General features: G+C 51.8%; 8 protein-coding genes across 8 annotated transcripts; 5 read left to right on the top strand and 3 right to left on the bottom strand.

Moving 5' to 3' along the window:
- Positions 1 to 649: 649 nt before the first annotated feature.
- Positions 650 to 4,096, top strand: N7482_007052 (ATP-binding protein; the record flags this gene model as incomplete). Its single annotated transcript, XM_056689177.1, has 4 exons — positions 650 to 752; positions 929 to 2,937; positions 3,001 to 3,193; positions 3,252 to 4,096. 4 exons carry the CDS (start codon positions 650 to 652, stop codon positions 4,094 to 4,096), a joined length of 3,150 nt encoding a protein of 1,049 aa, XP_056541606.1.
- A 1,011-nt stretch (positions 4,097 to 5,107) lies between these two features.
- Positions 5,108 to 7,780, bottom strand: N7482_007051 (decapping enzyme complex catalytic subunit DCP2; the record flags this gene model as incomplete). The annotated part of the gene is made up of 2 exons (XM_056689176.1): positions 5,108 to 7,683; positions 7,750 to 7,780. 2 exons carry the CDS (start codon positions 7,778 to 7,780, stop codon positions 5,108 to 5,110), a joined length of 2,607 nt encoding a protein of 868 aa, XP_056541605.1.
- Positions 7,781 to 8,433: 653 nt separating this feature from the next.
- Positions 8,434 to 9,376, top strand: N7482_007050 (DUF4112 domain-containing protein; the record flags this gene model as incomplete). The annotated part of the gene is made up of 3 exons (XM_056689175.1): positions 8,434 to 8,508; positions 8,576 to 8,790; positions 8,854 to 9,376. The coding sequence occupies 3 exons, from the start codon at positions 8,434 to 8,436 to the stop codon at positions 9,374 to 9,376; spliced, it is 813 nt and encodes a 270-aa protein (XP_056541604.1).
- A 132-nt stretch (positions 9,377 to 9,508) lies between these two features.
- N7482_007049 (uncharacterized protein) lies at positions 9,509 to 10,495 on the bottom strand (the record flags this gene model as incomplete). The annotated part of the gene is made up of 1 exon (XM_056689174.1): positions 9,509 to 10,495. One exon carries the CDS (start codon positions 10,493 to 10,495, stop codon positions 9,509 to 9,511), a length of 987 nt encoding a protein of 328 aa, XP_056541603.1.
- A 490-nt stretch (positions 10,496 to 10,985) lies between these two features.
- On the top strand, positions 10,986 to 12,934 carry N7482_007048 (uncharacterized protein; the record flags this gene model as incomplete). The annotated part of the gene is made up of 7 exons (XM_056689173.1): positions 10,986 to 11,060; positions 11,131 to 11,325; positions 11,382 to 11,707; positions 11,766 to 11,806; positions 11,857 to 11,931; positions 11,988 to 12,598; positions 12,659 to 12,934. The coding sequence occupies 7 exons, from the start codon at positions 10,986 to 10,988 to the stop codon at positions 12,932 to 12,934; spliced, it is 1,599 nt and encodes a 532-aa protein (XP_056541602.1).
- Positions 12,935 to 13,734: 800 nt separating this feature from the next.
- N7482_007047 (uncharacterized protein) lies at positions 13,735 to 15,435 on the top strand (the record flags this gene model as incomplete). Its single annotated transcript, XM_056689172.1, has 1 exon — positions 13,735 to 15,435. The coding sequence occupies one exon, from the start codon at positions 13,735 to 13,737 to the stop codon at positions 15,433 to 15,435; it is 1,701 nt and encodes a 566-aa protein (XP_056541601.1).
- A 254-nt stretch (positions 15,436 to 15,689) lies between these two features.
- N7482_007046 (WD-repeat containing protein SWD2) lies at positions 15,690 to 16,923 on the bottom strand (the record flags this gene model as incomplete). Its single annotated transcript, XM_056689171.1, has 3 exons — positions 15,690 to 16,477; positions 16,534 to 16,762; positions 16,819 to 16,923. The coding sequence occupies 3 exons, from the start codon at positions 16,921 to 16,923 to the stop codon at positions 15,690 to 15,692; spliced, it is 1,122 nt and encodes a 373-aa protein (XP_056541600.1).
- A 551-nt stretch (positions 16,924 to 17,474) lies between these two features.
- On the top strand, positions 17,475 to 18,722 carry N7482_007045 (putative mitochondrial oxaloacetate transporter (Oac); the record flags this gene model as incomplete). Its single annotated transcript, XM_056689170.1, has 6 exons — positions 17,475 to 17,491; positions 17,559 to 17,633; positions 17,694 to 17,823; positions 17,895 to 18,366; positions 18,426 to 18,571; positions 18,630 to 18,722. The coding sequence occupies 6 exons, from the start codon at positions 17,475 to 17,477 to the stop codon at positions 18,720 to 18,722; spliced, it is 933 nt and encodes a 310-aa protein (XP_056541599.1).
- Between the last annotated feature and the right edge of the window lie 127 nt (positions 18,723 to 18,849).

The raw sequence follows: 18,849 nt of genomic DNA, 5'->3' as shown, positions 1-18,849 counted from the left end.
ATGGTGGTCGAGGAACTCGACCGGTTGTCCTTCAGCTCAGCTAGAATCATACTTGAGACTAGCCGCCCGATTCGCTGGAGATCGTCCGAGATATCGTCGCTCTTTTGCGCCCCGAATTCGTTGATGATCGCGGGATCGAAGATGATATTGTGCATCTCAACTGTGATCTGGTCAACCTCGATGTTAGACGACACTTCAGTAATATAGGGGCTAAAAGCTAGAGACAGACCTTATTCCCCGCGACATGGTCGCCTCCAAATTTGCTTCCCCCGATCTGGTCCCCAGCGACGTTACCGTTGACCAAATTTCGAACATCGCGGGCGTTAATATCCACCATCCCCGCCATCACGCTCAGGAAATGGCAAGATTGGAAAGGAAATTACGAATACGCGCTGATGCCTTCCCTAGCTCGTCATCATCTTTTGACCCCAGGCGGGAGAGCCAATCAGAATAAGACTCGGATGCTTCCTTCCTCATTGGTTATAGAACCGCCAGTCCAGCGCTTACCCCTCGCAGGCGCTCTCTCAGCTCTCTCACACACGCAGATTCTCTCCGTTCCAATAACTCATTAGTGACAGGCATCATCTTTCCGTCGCCTGGCGCATGGTGGTTGCTTTGCAAAGGCTTGAATGCACACTCTTACCGCTGCATGTCTCAACCTTCGCATATTCCTTCAGGTTTCCTGCCCAATCCCTTCTTCAGCCTCGTTAGGCCTCCCCCTCGAGCCTCGCCGTCCCAGAGCTCTGTCGCTGGTACCTATCCTCATCCTTCATCAGCAAACAGTCTGCCATTCGTTCGAGACCCTTTGATCGAGAGGTTAATAGCCAGAAAAGTAACGACCCCCGAGAGCCTCGCGGGATCTGCCGTCGGAGATTATACGCAACGCTCGAACTCAGGGGGGTTGGAGAAACGTCAACTGGGAATCTAGACAGTCAGGGACAAGAAGAAGAAGAAGAAGAAGAAGAAGAAGAAGAAGAAGAAGAAGGATCAACTGTTTCGTCAGGCTATTACTACGACGAAGAGTCAGAGGGAGAAAGATCAAACGCGCCGTTAGACTATTACTACGAGGAAGACGAAGGCGCAGAAGAGGACCAAGAAGGATCGGAAGCGTCCGGTCGCCCTAATTCGCCCCCTTATAACGACGAACAAGGCGAAGGCGAGTTTCCATCAGATAGTCTTCAGGGCACGTTCGGTTTCCTACAAGCTCAATCTCTCGAACCCCAAGAATTTAGTCACGACGTCGATTTTTGGTTTGATCCAGACAACCTAAGAAGCAATCCACTATCTTTCTGGAAACATACCACTATATCCGAGGATCGAACGACCGAAAGTGGCTGGAGCCAAAGACAACTTGCAGGCGTTCTTCCGCAGATTGCTCGACCTCTTCGCGGCCAACAGAGGACTTCGACAGCAGAGTCAGAGCCAGAGCCACAGCCGGTACCGAATCCGCTCCAAGACGTACAATTCCCTGAAGCCGCGGCTTTCAGACTTGATTTTAGTGCCCTGGACAACCCAGACATTCTAGAGAATTTCGATTTCGACACCTTCTTGAACACCGACCTAGACACTGGATTCACCTTTGACCCGAATACAGCTTATTCAGGTCCGAGGGAAGAGTTGCATTCAATGAGCTCACATCGCCTAGGCCGACAATGGCACAAAGATTCTCATCATGAGCGTCAAGAATCACTTCTAGATGAGCGCCCAGCTAGTGAACTCAGGTCAGGCGCAGCTTCAGATCTCAATACAGCCCGCTTAGTTAAGGCACCATTTTCTGCTAGTAGCGAGGTTCTCAACGGTCGCCCCGAACCTGTGCCCAGAGAACTGCTGAGAACGTTTTCCGGTGATACTATCAACAAGGAGGGAAATGGGGATTCAGAATCACTATTGCATTACAAACAGCTAATAGACCGCATTAAGGCTCTCGAACAAGAGAACGCATTGTTGAAGAGCTGGATTGATCCGGATTCGATCCATGAAGGACGACCCTTTTGCCAAGTTGTTCATCGAATCAAATGGGACGATAAGATCTTCTTCAAGCCACCCATGTGGATTCGAGAGCATGACAATCGTTATTATCTGCGAGGAAGCTCTCTCTCAATGAAGGGAGCCCATTTCCTGCAGCAGAGCAGCAATCTCGCCTTTGTTGTCTATAAAACTTATGCTCCCGAGGCAGTGGATGGCCCCGTGAAAGTAACAGGCAAAGAACCGGAACTTCCACCTCTTCCCAAGCCTGAAGCTGAAACGGTCCTCTTCGCCTCAAAGGAGATGAGACTTGCCGTCCAGGCTTACTTGGACAGACAATCGAATTTCAAAAATCTTTTCCCTTCTTTTGATATTGCAACAGAAATCCCCTCGCCTTACCTCTTCTGGTATTGCTTTCGATTATCGTATGACTCGGTCCTACAAACGCTTCCATCTCCTCAAAGATCTCTCATGAAGCTGTTCGCGGATTGGGTGAGCATACATTACGGAGCGGAATATGAACACACGGATAGCCAGATTGCACGGGGAGTCACTTCTTGCCAGTCGATGAAATACCTTGTCAGACCAGGCGACCCGCTCGTTTTCCAGGGGAATCAGGGGAGAGGCCTACCCCAAGCATACCAGGCTACATCTTGGGTGAGTATAAAGCCCACATATAGGGGCTACCATGCCAAAACGGAAGGGGAATTTGACAAGACCTGGGAAGTGTCAGCCTGGTCATATGAGTTCGATGGGGTCTTCCATCAGAAGCCCGTCACTCTCGAGATAAAACTTGATGTCAAAGATCCCAACGAGGAGGTAGCATTAAGCTCACTGGAGGTGACACCCCTGGATTACACCAGTCCTGAGATGCGAGAGAAGCTTGAGCGTCGGGGAAAGACATATTGGGCATGTCGCAAAAAGAAGTTCATCTCTTATAGTGGAGAGGATGACATCGATTCGCTCAATAACGTGGGTCCCTCTAGACCTACTTTTTTTCACTCCGCGATACACTTCATCTAACTTGACATCCAGAATAGCGAAAGGTTCATGATCGACTTTCCGACCTATAGGCAACTCCATCCTCCTGAGTCAAAGCCGTCATCCACAACAAATCGCACAGAGATCCCCCGTGAGCGAATGGACGACGATGAACCACCCACAACGCCCGAGATATTCTTCTTCCCGTCACGCATTGTGGGATTCAACCTCCGCCGCAAGAAATGGGGTAAGCTATTTATTGTATAATCACGGGATATTCTCTCCTTCTGATTCTTCGTGAGCAGTCAATCTAGAAGTCGACCTCATTAAGGAAGTTGAATGGAACAAAAAGGCCTTTGAAAACCTCGTCATCGATGAGAAAACCAAAGAGCTCGTTCAAGCCTTGATAACAAATCGCCTAGAAGCCGAACAGGGAACAGACATGATCGACGACAAGGGAAACGGGCTGACAATCCTCTTACATGGCGGACCGGGTACTGGCAAGACATTCACTGCTGAAAGCGTCGCTGAATTAGCTGAAAAGCCACTATACCGTGTAACCTGCGGCGACATCGGTACACAGCCCGAGAACGTCGAACACTACCTCGAATCCGCCCTCCACCTGGGTAAAATCTGGGACTGCATTGTCCTGCTCGACGAGGCTGATGTGTTCCTACAAGAGCGCACCCTATCAGACCTCCAGCGCAACGCGCTCGTAACAGTTTTCCTCCGCGTACTCGAATACTACGACGGTATCTTAATTCTAACCTCCAACCGCGTCGGAACCTTCGATGAAGCGTTCAAGTCCCGAATCCAAGTCTCACTGCACTACCCCAACCTCAACCGCTCGCAGCGGTTCAAGATCTGGCGTAATCTGTTTAACCGGCTCAAGCGGCTGGAGCAGCCGTACATCGACTTTGACGATGTCGAGTGCTATATTAGCGAGTTGGCGGATCAGGAGATGAACGGCCGGGAGATTCGAAATGCTATCACGACAAGTCGGCAGTTGGCTAAGTTCAAGGGGAAGAGTATGTCGCATGCGGACTTGCAGCATGTACTGGATGTTTCGGGGAGGTTTGATAAGTATCTTTGTAGTTTGAAGGAGGGGTTTACGGATGATGATATTGCTAGGGACTCTGGACTTCGATGATGAAATATGTGATCTCCGGAGGTGTCACGACAAGTTGCGTGCGATAAGTACCTTGAGTTGAGCATGACACCGAAACAAGACTTCACCGATTTCCTTGCAAAATTTCACGTACCTGGCTGAGGAGGCCGAGCACCCGGAGGAGCTGCGAAAGCGCGATCTTTATCGCAAGTTGCCGCACGTACTGCAGAATCAAGTTATGTCGGACGGTAGAATGTCAACGTTAGCCTGGAGGCATTTATCGAAAAGTGCCGGGTTATTTCGCAGATGGTTGCTCAGCAGGTCGCGGCAGGACAAGCTCTAGGTAGCCAAGGGAACAGCAGGAACCGCGGAGGACGGAACCCCACAACGGGTCGAATAACAAGACGAGTTCAAACGCCAGAATGAAGAAGGAATCAGGAACGGATATAGTTAAGAAGAGCGCACTTGAGAGAAGGACGCTGCTTCGTTTGCCGCGACAAGGGCCATGTCTCTACGGAGTGTCCACAAAAGAAGACTACCGCGAACTTTGCCGCCGTTCCCAAGGACAATAAGATACGATTGCAATCGGGAGAAGAATCAGACTCGGATAGATCGGAAAAATCTTAGGCCTGGGAAAAAGTCTCGATCCCTGCGGAGTATCATTTAGCAGGTTAAGCTTGACGAAACTGTTATCCCCAGGTTTTTAGCGCGCAGCTAGCCACACGAACGAACAGTGGATGTTTCTTGTCTACGTGATACCGGAGCATATTCATCCCTTTTGGGTATCCATTCTATCTATTTGTGGCCAGCGCCAAATCTTCCGCTGTCGACGTTAACGGGAGGGAGGAATTGGCGAATGATACGAAATACGGGTTATAATATGTGCGTTCCCAAGCCAGCATCAATACTTACAGACTTTTTTACGAAGAAAATCTCGGGGAAGGTGATACAGTCAATTAATGCTTCATTTGACTATCCTCGTCCTGTATTACACAATTGTCTCAGGGCGAGCAGATATATGTTATGGCCGATAGACCGGCAAATTCCTTTGTTTCAATTGCCTCCCTTAGCAACTCCCTGCAGGTAGCCAAGCAAAAATGCCTTGTTGCTCGGTGATGAGACTCGGTTGGCGCTAGAAGGGTCCTGTTCGCCTTCAGAGGGTGTTCCATGGCGAGAAATCGACTCGCCGCTGCTGGGGAATTGCAAGGATGAAAGCGGGCTGACAAGACCGGACACATTGAGCGGTCGGTTGATAGTCTGGGAATCAAGCTGCACTGCTGATGCCAAAGAGGGAGATTCTTGAGGCTTGCCGAAGAGTGAGAGGAGTGCCTCTTTCTGTGCAGGAGTTTGGCTAGGCCGGCGATCATAATTTGTCTTCGGCGCTAGCTCCGCAGCGTGTGTCTGCAAACCAGGAAGACTTGGCTTGGGATCTAAGCTTTTCGTCTTGGGGGTGCCCATCAACAGGTTCTCATAGCCTGTCTTCTCAGAGCGACGCAAAATCTGCGGCTGGAATGGCTTCACTGGTTCGGGAGCTGCAGGCTGAGAGACCTGCTGTTGAGACGGAGCCTGGACGGGCTGAACATGGGGTCCCGTGGTAGACACATCCCGCTTTGCGATCTGCGGCCGAGGCAGAATAGTAATTGGCGAGGAAAGTGGCTGTACTTGCGTTTGTTCGCGACGGTTTGAATTGCTTCGACGATTCGATCCATTGACCACCTTCTTGGTCGCCAATTTCGGAATTGCCGCAGACTGTGGCATGTTCAAAGGCCCGGACACGGTAGCTGAAGTATGGGCTGCACCCGTCTGAGATTTTGATCCCGCTGGACCGCGCTGCACGTCGTGGCCCATCTGGTTTGGCGGCCTTTGAAGGATCTGTCTTCCTGCAGGCGACGCTGAAGGGATAGGTTGACCTAACAACTCAACTGGTTGAGATCTAGGTGTACCTCTTGGCCCTTTGAACAAGTCCAAAAGACTGTCCTGATGAGATGTCTTGCGTTCCTGACTAGCACCCGGCACAGGCACAGGCTCGGGAATTGGTACAGGAGCAGGAACAGGTACTGGAGCAGCATGGTGGGTCTTGGGGGTCTTGCTTTCATCCTTGAAGAAACCCAGAAGCGCGAGGGAGTGGCTAGTAAGCTTCGGTGGAGGTAGCTTGCTGGCTGGCGGTACAATCGCACCCGGTACTTGAGACGGCTGTGTCGGCTGGGAGAATTGGGGGTCACCAGTCTGTTGGAATGGAGCAACCGCAGTTCTCGAAGGCGCAACATTTGGAAGTGGAGATTGAGGGTAGAGACCCTGATAGTCCGGCCGGGGCATTTGGGTTAATCTGGGTATCGTAGATGAACCTTGTAGCTCAGGCTGTCCAGGTGTAGGGATTGGATGGTGCTGGGCGGCATGGATAGGACGCTGGACTGTTGCCAGCGGCTGCCTAGGTAGGTGTTGCACGGAGGTTTGTTGCATGAAATTCGATGGTGCCATGTGATACTGTTGCTGAGGGAATCCGGGGAAGAAATTGGGCGCCAAGTGAGGTGGCTGAGCAGTAGCAAGTACACCAGAGGGAAGTGAGGCCGGCGGAGTCATGGTTTCCTTCTGCACTTGAGGAGCGACATCTTGCGAGCCCGTCCTGAGGAGGGCTAGAAGCGCGTTCGACTTAGTCTGATCCACAACAGCGGGTTGAGTAGGCGGAGGAGCTTGCACCTCCGCGGGTGTTGGGAGATCTCCGCTGATTTTAAGCAGTTGCTTAATGTGAGAGGAAGCGTCCGGCATCGAAGCCATTGAATTGACTTCAGGAAGGTCACTGACCCCGCCTCCGTAGGCAGCGAAATCGGCCCGACGACCATTCTCATCCACGGATGCATAACCTTCGGCTTGCAGAGATGACTTCATGCCTATCTGATCTTTGGCCGCGAGTCTCTTCTGGTGCGCAATCCATTTCTTCAACGGGTGCAGGAAAGGTGCAACCATGTAAAACTTGTTTGCATTGGCCACGGCCATTCCTTCGTCGTATTGCTTGTTCTTTTTAAGAGTCGGCAGCTCCGACAGCTTATACCATTCAATCTTGCTGATTTCCTTGCGAGTCCGTGGTTCAAAATGTGTATCGCAAGGGACACCGGGGAAAACAAAGAGTCGCATGTGCTGTTCTCGCATGGTGACCTCGATAGACTTTACAGAGTCTTCGTCTTTCACCAGATTGGCCGCACGAACATCGAACCCAGTTTCCTCATAGACTTCACGAATCGCACAGTCCAAGTCGGGCTCGCCCTTGTTGATCTTGCCTCGTGGAAAACTCCAATTCGCGCCTTTCTTCCATCCCTTCACCAGGACCACTGAATCCATTTCTTCGTTGAGCAGAATTGCACCGCGGACCGGAACCCGCGTCTTGTAAGCCAAAAACTCCGAGAAGGCGGCCATATGATGGTAGTGGGACCATTGCGACATGAGAGGACAGTGTTGGAAGATGCGCAAGCTGAACGCCTTGAGCGAAAGGGAGGGCAGCGCCGGGTCAAGAGGCCGAATGAAATCTTCGTAGAACCATTGCGCCTCTTCGACTTGGAAACAGATTCGTTCCACGGATTCGAGCTCTTCATGGGGCAGGTTAATGATAAACCGAACACATAAGTCATCCAGCCCTATTGAGGTTGACCGGCTTCTGATTAGCGACTGGCCTTGCCAGGGAGGTCAGATACAACACCCACAGTCTTCTAGTTGCATCTTTGATTCGGTCATGTTGGGCGACGAAGCTTCGCATTTCAACGTGGACAACCGAAACCAGACGCTTGCTCGGGTCCGGGATGCGACACGGCTCAACACAACGGGGCTAGCTTGCAGGAAGGGTGCAGCAGCCCAGGAAGGTAGGTGGGGAGGTAGGGAGAGCGAGTTCGGAGTCGTAGGATACTGCAGAGAAGGAAGTACAGGGAGACAAAGTGCCAATCGGGGGAAAGGGCGGGCAGCTCAGGTGCAAAGCAGGCGGAACTGCCCGAGTAACGATCAGATGACTCAGGCACTAATGTGGCGCTTGTGGCGCTGTGGCACTGCACAATCTCATGCGCCACAGCGATCGGCGTGCCAGGATTTGGGCGCGTAATGCAATAAATACTGGGGAATGACGTTGCGCCATAAACACGGCGACCTTGCCCGCTCCCCATTTTTGTTTCGTCTTTCCCTGGCGCTTCATGATTTTGCATTGCTGGCTCCAACTGATTGCCACAAATTTCGCATCTTGAAACCTCTGGCGCCGTTGTGGAAACAGGGAAAGCCCAGCCTTCTATTTTTAACCCCCTTGACACACCCCCACATCATATCTTCCAACTCGCTCTTCGACACTCCTACAAGCTGCTGCCCTTCGCTCTCCCTCGAGCTAGCCAACGTTACGATACAAAATGTCTGGTATACTATGGTCTTTAGTCGGCAAGAGAGTCCTCGCCGAGTCTGCAAGGAATCACTTTGGAACCGAAGTATGTTTATTTAGTGAGGTATCACGAACTAAGTGTACAACTGAGCTAACCTCATGCCTTTTCCCAGGACCCTTACTTTGAAGATGTTCCCGCCTCACGCCTGGGGAGAGCCTTTGGCAAGAAGACTCAAAAGCGTCGCAAGGCTATCCCGCCTGGCTTATCGGAGAAAGATGCCAAAATCCTAACTCAGGTCAAGCGCAGGGCGTACCGCCTCGACTATTGCCTGTTTAATCTGTGCGGGGTCCGCTTTGGCTGGGGAAGTGTGATTGGTCTTGTGCCCTTGTAAGTTCCCGATCGACCCTGTGCCCATTCATTATGAGATCTGACATTGGCGCCTTTTTACAGCGTCGGAGACGCCGCAGATGCCGCACTTGCCATGATGGTTGTGAGAAATTGCGAGGAGATCGATGGTGGACTCCCATCTCGTCTGCGCACGATGATGCTTGTCAACGTGATAATCGACTTCTTCATCGGCCTGGTTCCGTTCATCGGCGACATTGCGGATGCCGTGTACAAGTGCAATACCAGAAACGCCGTGATCCTCGAAAAGCACCTGCGGGAACAGGGTGCTAAGGCGCTCAAGAAACAGGTTAAACGACAAGAGCGACCGGCCATCGAGAACGAACGAGAAGAACGAGTCATCGACCACAGTCTTCCTGAGGAATGGGACAAGCAGGAGAGCGGTGTGGTAGGGAACTCGCCGCCCGGCTATCGCGAGCAGGAAATGTCAGGAGGTCAACATGGAGTCAATGCTGGCAGCCGGCCAGCCAGCTCCCCGTGCGCAAAAAAGTCCCGTAATAGTCGTGGCCCTAGCTGGTGGTTTGGCGGATCACGCCATCGCGAGGAGGACCTGGAGCGAGGAGGATGAAGGACATGCCCAAAGCGAGAATGACGACTTTAAGATACCCTTTCGGACTGGTTTGAGAGTTGACTCAAAGTTATGACTGCAGATTTGTTTGGTGGATTTGTTTCACATAGCGCATCTCCCATAGTGGTTTAATTAGCAGGTGGCTTCTGGACGTGACCTCATACACCCGTAGCAGAACTTGGAGCTGTGGTTGTCACTGGATTGGTTAGCGACAGTTACTCCAGAGTTGCCCTTGACATTCCCCACGAGCCCTCCGCACAGCGGGCACAAATGATCGTCCGACCCGGCCGTCGACTCAAGCTTATTTGCCGTTCTCGTCACGTTCGCCATCACACCACGGTATTTTTCGCCCTGCGTGTGAACATAGCGCATCATGAGCTCGTCGATAGACAGATTCTTCGTGAGAACGTTGTCTGACAAAGGCTCATCACTGATGATGATGTCAGAAAGCTCCTCGCAAACGCTTTTGTATTGCTCGAGCTCGGGTTTTGACAAATCTCGTAGCGGAAAGCCGAAGCGCACGCCCCAAGGAGACATGCCGTCGGAAACCGACCAGGTCAAGGAGGCACCACGACCCTTGGCAACACCAGCAAGTGTCTTCGCCGCAAGACGACTATCCGAATCACCCCAAATCACAACCTCGCAGCCAGTATTCTTTGCGTATCCAACCACAAGTCTCGTCAACAACACAGAGTCGAGGTCGGCCTTGGACGTTGCGGTTGAGACAGCAGCACGGAATGCAGCCAGACGATCCTGATTCGACCGCGACTCGTCGTCGCTGAAGTGTGGGCCCGTATACTCTTGAATAATTTCCTTCATATCTGGGACATACTCGAAGACACTATGAAACGGCAAGCGGGTCAATTTGAGGTCCGGGAACGCTTTTGTTGCAGCCTCATAGGCTTGATCATATTTGGTGCTCGACGGGAGGATGGTTGAGGGATCGACGACAAGTATATGAAGGTCGTAACCGAGCCCGCCATACGGCTTGGCGAGTTGGCGTTGGATATCGGCATTAAGAATATGCAATAGGATCGAGGAGGAGACGCCGAGGGAGAGGGGGAGCAACAACTTGATTTGTTGTATGTTTGGCTTTTTCATTTGCCTATAATCGGCCATGCGAGTGTGGACTTTGTAGGTAGCGAAACGTTTGAAGCAATTACTAGAAGCCGTTTAGTATTTTGTAGCTGTCAAATAGAGGGGTTGATAATGAGTCGCATACCCACAATACTGCCTCTTTCGAGTATCCAGAATGGCCTCTCCATCTTTGCAGTCCATGCAAGGACGAATTAGCTCCTTGGCTGGCATTTCTGTGTAATTTCTCTGGTTAACGACTGAGCAAGATCGCCGTCCAAAAAAAGTCAAGAAAAAGTATGGGAGGTGGTGGCGGTGCGGGTGAGCGGCTTAGGTAAGGCGGTTCCACACGCGGCTTCCCCGGCCTTTTCAGGCCACGCAGTGAGCTCGACGGTTCCGGAGCAGCTTCGATGGATCTGATCTAAAGACGGCTATTTTTCAACCTATCCTCCGGCGCATTTTGAAGGCGTGGCTTTGAATAGCTTTATCCTCCCCCGAACCCTGGAGCCTCGCTTGCGTCTTGCTTACGGTCGCGATGAAGGGCTGGCTCCGGACACTGGGCCTAACGGCCCTGCTCGCAGGCTCCGTGCTTGCCAATGAAGTTGAAATAGTGAGGGGTTTCGCATCGTCGCTTGATTCAATTTATCCACACTAAATTACTGATGGCGCTTCTTTCCTAGAAATCCGATGAGGCACACCGCCAACGATGCTCAGGGATGTATAGCCGGAAGGCATGGGGCGGGAACGTCGACCCCTTTATCTTGGTGAAGTTCTCTAAAGCTGAGAACCAAGAGGGCGACCCTCTCGCCAGCTTGGTGATATTTGAATGGAAGGACGAAGAATTGATTGGCGAGTACCGAACCGCCGACGCCGAGGTATGCCGCCGATTCGCAAGTCCAGGCAGTAATGGAACTGACGGATTAAATATCAGATGAAGGATACCATCTGCGACGAGGCGGCCGTGGACGCGAAACTCTGCGAGCAAGTTGATGTCGGCTCTTTTATCCTCACCAAGAACGCCAGCGACGCCTCTCAAAACCCAATCATCTCCAAGGCTGTCCACCTGAACGACCCGGATGCCATCAAGTACCCCGTGCGGAAGACTGGTTTCTACTGTGTGAGCACCTACGCATACTCTGGGGAGGACTACAGCGCGGTGGTTACTTTCCGCAACTCATACGGCGAGCTTCCCGCGGCGCAAATCGCCAAGCTTCCTTTCTATGGGGCTTTGACGATTGTTTATGCTGTTGTTGGAATGTATGTGTCGATCAGAGCCAGTATTTCAGATGACGAGAAAGGCTGACATGAAATTCAGGTTCTGGGCATTCCTCTACGTTCAAAACCGCCATGATATTCGTAAGAACAGCAGCTTATTTGTGGGCCGATAGAGTGCTAACTATGAACAGTGCCTGTTCAAAACTACATCACTGCGATCCTTGTGTTCTTGATTGTTGAACAGCTGATGACATGGGGATTCTATGGTATGCTGCCTTGCCTATCCGTGCTCTTTTATCTGCGACCTGACGCGTCTTTCTAGATTATCAAAATCGACATGGATTAAATGGTATGGCCAAGGCTTTAATGATAATTGTGGCTATACTCAATGCAGGCCGCAATGCCTTCTCATTTTTCCTCCTCCTCATCGTCTGCATGGGTTATGGCGTCGTCAAGCCTTCCCTGGGTCGGACCATGGTCTATGTTCGCATTCTAGCCATTGCGCACTTCATTTTCGCTATGGTCTACTCGATTGCCAGCTTGTCTATCACCCCAGACAGTGCCGGTCCTATGGTGCTCCTGATCGTTCTTCCCTTGGCCGGTACCTTGACGGCCTTCTACGTGTGGACATTGAACTCGCTCAACGCCACCATGAAGGACCTGATTGACCGCAAGCAGAAGACCAAGGCACTGATGTACAAGAAGTTGTGGTGGTGCATCCTCGGTAGCATCATCGTGATTTTCGGCTTCTTTTTCATTAACTCCTTTGCCTTTGCTGGTCACAGTGAAGCCAGCTTCGTCCCTGAGCACTGGAAGGCGCGGTGGTTCGTGCTAGATGGCTGGCTCAATCTGGTCTACCTGTTCGATATCGCCTTTGTCTCTTACCTGTGGCGACCAACTGCCAACAACCGGCGCTTCGCCATGAGTGATGAGGTATGGATGTTGTTACCCGAGCAGATTTAGTCAACCTTGCATACTAATAGTTTCTTACAGCTGGCTCAAGATGATGACGGGTTCGAGATTCGATCTTTCGGCAGCGGTCTCGACGAGGAAGACCCCTTGGATGCTCCTCCCGAGTACCCTGGCAGCTCTGCCGCTGAAGGTCGCCGCGATCTGTCGCCCGTGCCTCCCAAGCCTGTCTCCGCGCCCCACCAACGTGCCTCCATCGATGAGGAGACGATCTTCGCTGTTGGCGAGGACGGAGACAAGTGGTCGGATGATGATGAATCTCCTCGCAACTCCAGCGAAAGACAAAGGCTCACCCATTAATGGAATCATGACTCAGGTCACATCGTTTCGGGCCCGCGATTAACCCTCATCGACTGGGGTAATCGATCTCTTCTTGCGAACAGTGTGACCAGATCCCACCTGCCCACAGCCCAGCTCAAGTTACATGCATGTCACGGCGTTGGTTTTCCTTTCCCTTGTTCTAGTGATGCGTATTTGATACTCCTGGATTCACCTTCACCTGGCTTGTATGTTGGCTCCCAATGTATACTTTGAATAGCTTGCTGCGGCGACAGCGACTCAACTAGCTGCTGGAATTGAATACTGCTTGACAGACTGTTAATATACTAAGATGCATCTGCCTGCAGACTGTAGCCACTTGAGACGCTTTGGGGCTGTATTTTTTACTATCACTATTTTAGTGCATTGTCGGGCCGAATCCAACGGAAGCCCATCGAGAAGCCTGCGGGCCGACGTCTTGACTCATACAGAGCTTCGTCTCCAACTTATAAGCCGCCCTCCCTCCTTTCACGAACTCACTCTATACCTTGATCTTCGATCGGGTCTAGTCAATTGCAAATATATTTACACATTGCTTCAACCAAAATTCAAATTGCCTTAGCCCTCCACCGATAAGTAAGCATATCGATCGTATCCGCCCCGCACTCCGCCACGGACAAGCTGCAGAGCACGCGCCTACGACTTAATCCTCTACCAACACCAATTGCCCAACCCTACGCGGCCAGGGAACTCCGTAACCTCATCCCCATGCAGAGCACTTGATTCTCAGCCAAACAACGCGTGTAACGACCACATTCCCTCCCACAATCTCCCTTCCCACAATGACGCACGACTCCGCTGGCCACGATCAAACCACATCCACCGCCAGACTTCTCGCCCTGCAAAAACACATTTCCTCCCCGATTTCACCCAGCTCTGAATCGTCAGTGCGCCTGCATCAACAATGTCTCGATCTCCTTGACGAGATTGACGAGCTGCAGGATCTGCTCAAGCGCTCCTTGCGCAACCCGCAGCTCGTCGAGGTGCGGCAGTTCCGGTCCAACGTGACCTCGGAGCTGAAGATGCTGCAGAGACTGGAGAAGGGCCTGCAAAGCAGTGCTGGGGCTGGTAGGAACAGGAATCAGGGACAGGAGAACGGCAAGGAGAGGCAGACTGAGGACGGCGAAGAATCCGAGACCGAGATGCGACTGATGCATGCGCTGCGGTCGTCGAATCTCCCATTCTACCAGGCTGTATGGGACATTGTGAGAGGTTCGTGCTGCGGGCTTTCGGCGCTGGGGAAGCGGTTTTATTGGGATGGGGAGACGAAGGGTTCGGAAAAGGAGAAGGAGAAGGAGAAGAAGGTGTCGCAAGCTGTTGGGAAAGAGGACTGCGGCCGAGAGAAACAGCCCAATAGAGATAAACGCAAAAGTGTGTTTGTGGATATCGTGGCCGACGATGGGGAGGAGTGGGTGAAAGTATCGACCATCTCGGAGAGTAGACTGCTTTTCGAGATGGCGAAGAAAGGGTGGGAGCGCGATTCAGAGGATGAGTTCCTGTCCGACGAGGGCAGCGATGGCCCGCGGCAACGGACTGTACTGCAGAACCTCGATGGTTCGGACTACGAAGACGACGAGGATGAGCTGGAGCTCATCAAATTGGCGCGGGATCTGAGGAAAGCGGCCGATGCTACGCGCTTGCGGTATCGACACCCGCGGCTACGAGTGGTGCTTCCTAAGATTGGGGAAGGGAATGTTCCTGAAATTGATGATATTATCCGCGAGATGCGCAGCTACGGCGTCAAGATCGAATGCCAAGAGAGGATCTCTGCAGATGCCAGCAAGCCAGAGTTGGCATGCCTCTTGCCACGGCTTTTCAGGCGCTTCACTGCCACCCTAAATGTGGACTGCACCCTGCTCCTCGCACTGGTGTCGGACCTGTCTCATGTGAAAGATATCGTTCCATCGCCCATTTGTCATAGAGCTATTCTGAGGCAGATCGAGGTCGAGAAGCAGCAGCCGCTGCTTCAAACTGAAATATGGCCGGCCATGATTGAGCATGAACTGGTCTGTACCAACGAGGCAGCGACCCGCATGCGCGAGATCGTGCAAATAATAGGGACGGATGCTGAGAAGGAAAGGATGAAGATTATGATGGGTGATCCTCCGTATGACCATCTGGATCAGCAATCTACCCTTCAAAAGTTTCAGGAGTTGTCGGACTGGCACGTGCCAGCAGACTGGAAGATCCCCATCAGGGTCATTGAGGCCCAGTCTGTCATCAGCATCGCGAAGGCAGAGGGGAAGCTTCCTCCAGTGGCAGATGAAGTCGCTAAAGGCTTGTCGGATATCAATCACAGCGTATTCATGTATGGGTGGGCGACTGGGATGACGACCATTTCCAGCAATCGCACGATCGATAAGCAGATCGAAACGACGATCGAAAAGAACCGAGGGACTGATGACGACCTTGAAGGACCTATGATTTGGATCTGTGATACAGCCCGAAGTTTGGCGGGCAAAGACAAAGACCGTAAAGCATAAAAATGGCGCCTGGTCATCGACAGGCGTGTGGCATCCAGGCATTTGGTAATGGCCTTCCCTTGGAAAGGGACCAACGTCCTGAATCAAGGAACACTGGGGCTTGGGACGTTCCACGTAAATAAGCATTTCATGATAGAGATCACAAGACTCCAGTAGAACTCGAATTGTCCACTGAGCGTCCTGTATTTCGGGTCACAGTAATCGAACACATCAAGATCGCCATAAGCTCTCCTTAAAAGCCCCAATTGGTAGGCTTACTTGTCAGAAGGCCTCGGAGGTTCGTCGGGAAGCCAGAACACGATGTCCTTATCGGCACTGGCGATCATGTTATACCGCGGATTGTATTCAATGAGAGCGGTCCGGCCACGATGAGGCAGCCTGGTCATTGGCTGCAATCCGGCATTGCTTTGTCGTCCCTCCCGCACATCATTGAGGTCCCATACTAGCACATCGTGCTGCTCCCCGTTGCCACCAATCACAAAGCGCCCATCCGTGGTGAAGCAAGCATCACCCTGACTCAAAGGCTTGCCAGTAGTTGAGACTGGCGCAGCGCGGCCAGGCGATCCGCTCTTTCCCTGGAGAAAAGCCTTGACCGTGCCCTCGAAAGCATCTAATATGTAGTGTCCATGGTAGTCGGTTGCAACCATCAAAAATTTTCCATCGTTGGAAAACTCCAGCCGAGTCCAGGCACGTCCGCGAGTCGAAGGTGTGTAGATTTCCTCGAACGGAGCAAGATCGAATGAGGAGAAGGGGGCCTTATCGTAGTTGCGGAAATCATAGAGAAGAACGGAGGAGGTAGACTGCGATGCAATCGCAATAACCGAGGCCGACGGGTCGAATGCCACTAGATACGGGGTCGCTAGTTTAAGCTTACCCTGTGGATTGCGGGAATTAAGATCCCATACAGTGACAGTGTCGTCTTTTGCGCATGAGATGAAGGAGTCACTGCCTGGGGACATCGCTAGACATGTGACTTTGTCTGTGTGACCAGAAAAATAGCGCACATATCCTTCGTTGTGAAGGTCGAGCAACCGCAAAGAATCTATCAAGTAGACTGAGCCACACACTTTCCATAATTTGAAATATCGGAGCACTTACGGTCGACCTTGGTGCTGGCGTGAAGCACCTGGCGAGAGTGATGGGTGAATCGAGCTAGGTGGACACCGTATTTCTTGCTAGGAACCGACTTGGTAGATTTGCCTTCCTTGACATCGAAGATCTGGATGGTCTCGTCGTCGCCGGCAGCAACCAGATAGTCACCCTGGTCATCGAAGTCCAGGGAGGTCACATAATTCGACGACGAATCCGACTTGGAGCCTTTGAAGGACTGAATCAAGACAGTGAGCCGCAGCAGGGGGTTGCCGGTGAGTATTTTCTTCCTACCTTGCAAGGGCGATATCCGCGGATGATGTCAGGAATTTTCTGGGACTGCTGAGGAGCTTGGGCAGCCGGCTGAGACACCGGAGTCTGCTGCTGGCCCTCCGCCATACTGAGATTGCAGCAAGTGAAAGGATTTGAGGATAAAGCAGAAGGTAAGGAAGTGAGAAGGTGATCGAGTAGAGGTAAAAGAAGAGGAAATCAGGGAGGGGAAGCTCAGGTGTGGGCAGAAAGCCCAGGGCAGCGTCGCGCTTTCCTCTTTGGGCCAGACAGGAAGCCCTCCACGCGCCTTCTTTTTTCGCGATCGCGGATTTACTTTCTCCCGCTTCACCGCCCCCGAGAGTCGGAGCGCGACAGGCACCATTGACCAATTATGGAGGCCGAGTTTCGGCCTGCGGTAACCGTAGGTAAGCTTTTGGGTCCCTCTCAGGCCCGACCATCTCTCCCCCGGATGATCTGACAATTTTTGAAAGTCTTCAGCCCTTGACATATAGTGAAACGTGCTCTCGGACAAGCTAAGAAGGCTTTCATTCTTTTTTTCCTCTCTCTCTCGCCATCTCTAATCGGGGACTCGCCTCTTTCCCTGCAATTGCCGCCGCTCCGATCTCTCTCCGATCGCCGTCCAAATCGTCCGACTCATCGGTCATTACTTTTGAGGCGCGATGTCCACTACGACTGGGTAAGGAGACCCACGAATCTACACTTCAAGTCACTCTTTGCGCTAACCTTGTATGTGCTTGAAATAGGGCGTTCCTCGCCGGAGGTATCGCCGCATGCGGTGCTGTCACTGTTACCCACAGTTTCGAGACTGTTAAGATTCGGTAAGCTTACCGAATGAGTCGCCTCGAACATTGATTGGAGTGGTGTTGATTGTATCTAAGGTTACAACTGCAAGGTGAATTGCAGGCGAAGAATGACGGGGTAAAGAAGTATCGTGGTGTCTTGCACGGTGTCAAGGTTATCCTCCAAAACGAAGGCCCTCGTGGTCTGTTCCGTGGAATCGGATCTGCCGTACGTGGACACATGCCCATGTCACAACAGTTATTCCCGCTCGTTGTGGGCTAATTACTGAGAATATCTAGTATATCTACCAAGTCCTTCTCAACGGCTGCCGTCTCGGCTTTTACGAACCCATTCGCTCCAACGTCACTACCGCCATTTATAGCGATCCCAAGGTGCAGTCCCTTGGTGTCAACGTCTTTGCTGGTGCCGCATCTGGAGTTATCGGAGCTGCGGCTGGATCTCCGTTCTTCCTGGTGAAGACACGCTTGCAGTCCTACTCGCCTTTCCTGCCCGTCGGTACTCAGCATAACTATAAGAACTCATTTGATGGCTTGAGCAAGATCTATAAAAGTGAGGGTGTTAAAGGTATATACCGTGGTGTGGGGGCAGCTATGATCCGTACTAGCTTCGGCAGTGCTGTCCAGCTTCCGACTTACTTCTTTGCCAAGCGCCGCCTAAGCCGGCACTTGGGCATGGAAGAGGGGCCCGCTCTGCATTTGGCCAGTAGTGCGGCTTCTGGATTTGTTGTGTGCTGCTTTATGCATCCTCCTGGTATGTCTTTACTTGGGAGTCAGACCAATATTCTGTTTGCTAATGCATTAATCTTCTAGATACTATCATGGCTCGCATGTACAATCAAACTGGCAACCTGTACCAGGGTGTCTTTGACTGCTTGTTTAAGACTATCCGCACCGAGGGTGTTTTGGCCATCTACAAAGGCTTCTTCGCTCATTTGGCCCGTATCCTCCCGCACACTGTAAGTTTGGATGGCATCAGAATTAAACTGCCCAATGTACTAATTCAATGCTTTTCAGATTTTGACCCTCAGCTTGGCTGAACAGACCAACAAGCTGATGCGTCGCGTTGAGGACCGAGTCCTGCCAGGCTCTCTGCGCGAAAAGCTCTAGCTATCGAACAAAACACAACTGAACTTTTTTGATTAGCCCCTCTCAGCCACCATATTGCATCAAGACTACCTATCTTCATCATTTGGTTCTTTTAGACGTGCTGAACTGCATTAATTGAGGTGGACTT

This window comes from Penicillium canariense (genome assembly GCF_028826845.1).
Source record: "Penicillium canariense strain IBT 26290 chromosome Unknown utg000004l_segment0_segment0, whole genome shotgun sequence".
Taxonomy (NCBI): Eukaryota; Fungi; Ascomycota; class Eurotiomycetes; order Eurotiales; family Aspergillaceae; genus Penicillium; species Penicillium canariense.
Note: the sequence above shows the minus strand (reverse complement) of the source record. Positions and strands in the feature narration are given on the sequence as shown.